This window comes from Cardiocondyla obscurior, linkage group LG14, assembly GCF_019399895.1.
Source record: "Cardiocondyla obscurior isolate alpha-2009 linkage group LG14, Cobs3.1, whole genome shotgun sequence".
Lineage (NCBI taxonomy): Eukaryota > Metazoa > Arthropoda > Insecta > Hymenoptera > Formicidae > Cardiocondyla > Cardiocondyla obscurior.
In genome coordinates, this window is record NC_091877.1 from 4,862,176 (window position 1) to 4,868,175 (window position 6,000).

The window sequence follows — 6,000 nt, forward strand, 5'->3', positions numbered from 1 at the left end:
GCGACAAGGAAGCTGCGCGTAAGTGAGCGCGACAGGCGAATGGCTAGAAATGGCGCCGTCGTCTGTCGCGCTCACTTACTCACAGCTTCCTTGTCGCTCTTACGCCTATACATTTTATGCATTTTAATTTTTTTCTCAATAACGATTGAGAATTTTGCAAAATGGTACGGGACTTTCCTATTTGTATTTTTGAATTCTATCTATAACTAAGAGATGCTCACTACTTAACCAGACACCCTGTATATACATGCTGTTAAATTTTGGTGACTAACTATTATGCATTAAAAAATGTTTTAATTTTTAACATTACATCTGTTACGTCAAAGGTTGGAGATTTTAAATGGGTTCATTCACCGTTACTCGGATGCTTAGGAAAAGGCACGAGAGTAGGTAAGGAGGAGGAAATGCCTTGGAGAGTGACGTAATAGCCGATCCTTACGTGGCGCGTATTTGGAGGGCCACGCGTAAACGCACTAGGAATGGGTTCGAGTCGGCTGAGTGGAGAAACTAGCGCGTAGTATTTGTTCTTTTTAGGGAAAGAAATTTAATTCTTATTCCCTGGGATAGAACTTGAGGTGGTTTTTCGCAACAAGGATACTTAGGTTAAAATGAAATAACTGATTCAGAAATTTCAGCAATGTAATGGGTAATTTTAATCTTAATTAAAATACAATTTTAGAGTAAAAAAAAATAGATTAAGTGAATTTAGAGAGATTATGATATAAAAAAAAAGAGGAAGAGGACTTAATAAAAGATATAATTTAAACATTTTAAAGAAAGATGAAAGGAAATGAATTAAGAATAAAATAAAAAAACTAACAATAATAATTTAGAATGGAGAACATTATTCTAAGTCTATTTCTATTATTTCCGTTATCCGGGCCGTCGACCTCGGGAATACCCTGTCGATCAACCTGATCGGAGCCAGGAAGGGATGTTCCACTCTGGGATAATAGATGAGGATATTATGATCAGGAGTCGCCCTCCTGGCTTCCCTCCTGATCTCCTCGGGATCAAAGGAATCGGGGCCTATTGTGTAGGCCCTTTCCGGGACGGGATCCGTCCACGGAGTGCAGGTGCTCCGGAAGAGTTCGAGGAGAGGGTCTACGACTTCTCTCGGTTCCTCTTGCTCCTCCAGGAACTCTACGCTCGGGGCGGGAGAAGGGGAACGTTCCGGGCTGTCAGGCTCATGCCAAGAGATGGTTTCATCTTCGGCAAAAGAGTCGACCTCCTCGGGTTCCCCAGGATAAGGAGTCGGTGACCGGACGGGAGAAGAGCATGCCCTAGGAGCAACTCCAGGAGAAAGATAATAGAAGGTCCGGAAGAGTTCAGAGAAACGTTCGGAGTATAGGAGGGAGTAGTGGGGCGGAACAGCTCCGGCTCAGGTTGAGGCGGCGAAGTCGACCTCGGACGCGACGGCGATGGTGTTCGCTCCGGAGTATTCTCCTCCGATTCAGTGTCTTCGTGGTTAGTCGGTGAATTGGGAGGTACGGAAGGCAGAGAAGACCACGACCGCTCTGTTCTGACTTTCGGAAGTTCTGGTGTGACCTCCCTTGGCGCTGCCGCGAATAAGAATTGGACGAAGAAACTCCTGACCAATTCTCGTAATTCGCGGATCTTCCGATTTCTTTGGGCGCGACTTTTCTTAATTGACCGAAGGTTTCTTGATTCCACTAAAAGGTGTTAATTTGAATTTAATTTAACGAAATGATTTTAGTGGGAAAAATGTCAGGGCAACACGCCGCATCGCTCCTTCTAGATCCCTCTTTACATTACCTTTAAGATTCTTCCGGTACCTCTGACAGGATGGATCCTTACTCGAGCTAAGGTTTTGATAGTCACCATTTACTGGCGGCATATCGCAACCTCTGACTCAAGGAGACCCGTTAACTGAGTCGAGTTAGCGGAGAACCTAAGGGATTCTAGAGAGATGCCTATTTCGGAAAACGCGAACGGCACCCTGGCAATACCCACGTCATTCATTTTTAAAGATATGAATTTTAAAATCTTAGTGGAACCATTTCAAAGGGGTGGAAGTAAAAAGGTAGAATAAATGATGAAACTTACTTCTTGTTGTCTTCGGTTAGTCTTGGACGAGTCCTTGACAACTTCTTTATTAACTTCTCTTGTAGACACAATGAAGTCACTAGTCACAAACTCGAAGGCGATAGCTCGGATATATGTATATATATATGTAAATTCAGAGACTGAATGAGAGCGAGTCCCGCAGGAACACGCGGTTTTATATCCTTGGAAAAGGGGTGGGCTAGCGCCGGATTTTCATTTTTGAAAGAGTCAGTGCTCTGATTTGGCGGCCAAGTCCCTCCACTTTTCCTTTTCTTAATTATTGGTTACTTCGATCTTATCCCTTCTCTGATTTTCTTAAGCTCTAGTTTTCGTCCTTAGATTTTTAATTAGTGGTGAGGAGTTCCCGATATCTATTGGCTCGAGAGAAAAACTCGGTTGTACGAAACTCCGCCCGCATGGCTTCCCCTTCCAACCTTCCAGAATATTGTTATTAACAGTCGGGGAAAAATTCCTAAGGACCCCCTTTTCGTTATCACCGGGTCGCGTTTGTTTATGGGATCCGGTCGCGTGTCATATTCTTATGACTGCGGAGCTTTCACGCTTTTCCTTTGTTTACGCTTCGTAATCGCGGTCTCAAGTGCTTCACTTATCGCCAGATATTTGATATCGATTCTAAATTGTTTTAGGTTCCTTCTAATATTCTTTAAAGAGTTTTCTGTTTATATTTCCCGTCGGTATCTGTGCTGTGATTGTTCTAAGTTTCATTTAAGCATCCGGCGATAAGGATTTCGGAGTGTAAATTATTTCTTCTGAAAGCCTGGAAGTTCTCTCTCGTCACCAAATAGTCACGGTTTACTCTTTTTATCTAATTTATTGAACGCGTGTCGGAAAAAAGGAGATGTGGAGTCCGAGGACGTAACACATCTTTTATTTTAATATTTTACTAATTCTTTTTTTTTTGGTTTCGCCCAAAGAGATCTTTGTTTTACAGCTATCTTTTTTTTATGTTTAACTTTCATGTACTCCATGGTCTTTTGATGTTTTTCCTTCTAAAGGGAGAATAAACGCTTCTTCGTACGCAGTCATCTCTTTTTTTTTTTTGACAGCCGGTTCACTTATCATCAATGATGTTCATGTTGTCGTTGTCGTTGTCGTTGTCGTTGTAGTTATAACCTCCTGGTGTGAGATGGAGGAACCCGGCTGCTCTTGACTTGCCAATATCGATGACTGCGTACTGTTGGTCATATCTATTGTCTCCAAAAGGATAAAAACTTTGAAACACATAATATCATTTTCTTAATAATGAAATAGTCAATAAAAACTTTTTCTATTAGTAATAAAATTATAAGACTTATTTTAAATATATCTTACTTAGTAGCAGGGTCCAATATTAATTCTTCATCTCGAAACTCCTCAGTATTATTTGGACCGCTGCTCTTTTGTAACATATTATATATTATTAATATTATATATATTTCTATATCATATATTATTATTATATAAAACCTACTTGTCCATCACTGTCGTGGATGTTTTGATCCATTTCAAAATCCTCAGGACAGATATCGCAGATCGTGTAATCTATCTCTGAGGGCGTTGAAACCAGTTGAAACTGGTCGAACGCCAGTATTCTTTAAGTGTTTCTTGTATGCACTTATGAATTTTTTGTTGTCACTTTCCAGCGCTGGTAGGCAGATTGTAATTTTTCCCAACTTCTTGGCAATCCTGTAGGTTTCATTATGTCGTCTAATTCCTTCTATTTTTACTTCTTCGCACTTTGAATTTTGGCGTTGCTGCTTTTGTCCTCCATTATTGAACAATTTTTTTTTAACAAATGTTAAAATTTTTTATTTCTACTTTTGCGTGAAGTTCTTGCGATTTTTTTTGTTTTTCAGCCATCTAAAACATCAAATTAATTTTAATTAATTACTATTTTTTCAGATTAATTCGTTTTTTAATCGTTTAAAGTGCTGGAATAATTGTAAAAATATATATTACTTGATATTGTAGGAAACAGATAAATTAGACACCGCGTATATTTATGTACAGCACTTATTTCCTTCGTTCGTCCGATCGGCGATTTACGTCATCAACACGTGATGTTCATTTGGAATCCATTTAAATACCTGCGTACTCGGGAAAATGAAAAGTCGTATCAAAAATACTATCAAAACACGGTCGCACAACACGGTACGTCAAGCGCGTAATTTCGCGGAAAGAAACTAGTAAACAAAAAGACTGTAGCACGCCGGTGCACTAACGGAATATACTGACCTTTTGCCATTAAGGGCCGAGTGTTTCAACTTCCTAGCAAACTTATTTGTCAGATAAACATGTTCCTATCTTTATCTACTTAAAAAGAAAAACAAAGATCACTTGATAAGTGAATTTATCAGAAAGTTGTAACAATCAAGCCTAAATCCTGTTTTTCTTTTATTTGTATCACCATTCTACAATATCGCGATGTATTAACATTATTCGGTACAAAATATTAAAACTGTTTGCGATCATCCATAGCACTTAATCAATTATTATATTTGTTCAATTTTTACATACTTACTTTGCTCTTGTACTTGCTTGGTACTTGCAGCAACAACACAACACAACAGAATGTTCAGATTATCACATTTAACTTGGCGCGTAATTCGTGATTTACTAGTTTACGGTGCTCAGCGCGAAATAATCAGAACAGAAATCATAGTACACATAAATGTATCTTTATCTTAAAGGCGTTATAAATATGTGTTCAAAATACGGGTGATATTAGTAGCACGCCTCAATGTTGGTACATACATTTAGAGATGCTTTTATAAAAGCGCATCTAAAAGTAAGCTCAGAATGTGAGCCTATATTTCTTGTTGTATATTTTAATATAGGTATTTTATATGTATACTTGTACTTGCATATTACCTGTAGCAAGAGTGTAAAAGTCCAACGCACATGTTGTCGTCTTTCCGTTCTTTCCATACGCCGCAAAAACGCAAAGCCTTAAAATTTATTGGTAGAATATCCATATCTTTATTTCTGTGTAATTGCTAGTTTTATTCTCGTCCTGTTCTCGTCGTCGTTAAATCTTCTTTATCGTTTTAATAATGTATAGATTCGTTTTTTATTTTTATCACAGTAGTAAAACTTCCGACATTCTATCATTACAAATTGCATTAATAATGCTATAGAACGTTGTCATGCACACGTGAAATTTTAATACGCGATCGAGTCGCTTCGGCTGTATATCGGAACCCTTTTTCAACATCGCGCATATTTCGCTCGCTGAAGAAAGAATTTAAATATATTGCAGTATTCCAGTAATGTAAGATCGTTGCGTGTTTTACAAAAGAATATGTTGAGCGACTTTCTTGCTATACAATATTAAATATTCGCAGAAAAATAAAACCCTAGATAATATTGAATTGACAAAAGAAATAACATTATGTAAGTAATAATAATAAATTATGTAATGCAAAACTTTTAAAATAAAAAAGTTTTTGTCATTAAAAGTAAATTAAAAATTTATTCTCTTCTTTTAGAGTTACAATGTTAGAGATCAAATATAATCAAATTTTACATTAAACAACTTTACGCACATATAAGATACACAACCATACTGTCAGATATGGAATTAAAATTGTTTTTATTTCTTAATATGTTCATTACAATTTTATTTCTTAAAATCGAAAAATAAATTGCAACTGATTTGCGAGGTTTGCGAGCTGTAGCTATATCTAAGATATAAGAAATGTGTAATGTTTAATGCTTAAGGCTTATGATCAATGTATGCTTGTAGAATAGTACTTAGTCACGCACGCTTTGCTATCAATTCTTTTGTTAGATATTCGCACTGCGTAAGATCTCAGTCTCGACTGGACCATCGTGCCATTCATATCTTAGTAATAAACTTAGTAGACGTTATTTCACAAGTGCTTTATTCTCCTCCAATATACAACAATTTGGCGACAAGGAACCATGTACTCA

At 37.4% G+C, this 6,000-nt stretch overlaps 1 protein-coding gene across 1 annotated transcript in view; it reads right to left on the reverse strand.

Annotated features, from left to right (window-relative positions):
• Nucleotides 1-5,115, reverse strand: part of LOC139107963 (odorant receptor 82a-like) — a 54,377-nt gene extending 49,262 nt beyond the window's left edge. Inside the window, exon 1 of the mRNA XM_070665886.1 lies at nt 4,939-5,115. Within this exon, the coding sequence (XP_070521987.1) occupies nt 4,939-5,042 (104 nt within the window). The 5' untranslated portion in view covers nt 5,043-5,115. The remainder of the gene's footprint in view (nt 1-4,938) is intronic.
• Between the last annotated feature and the right edge of the window lie 885 nt (nt 5,116-6,000).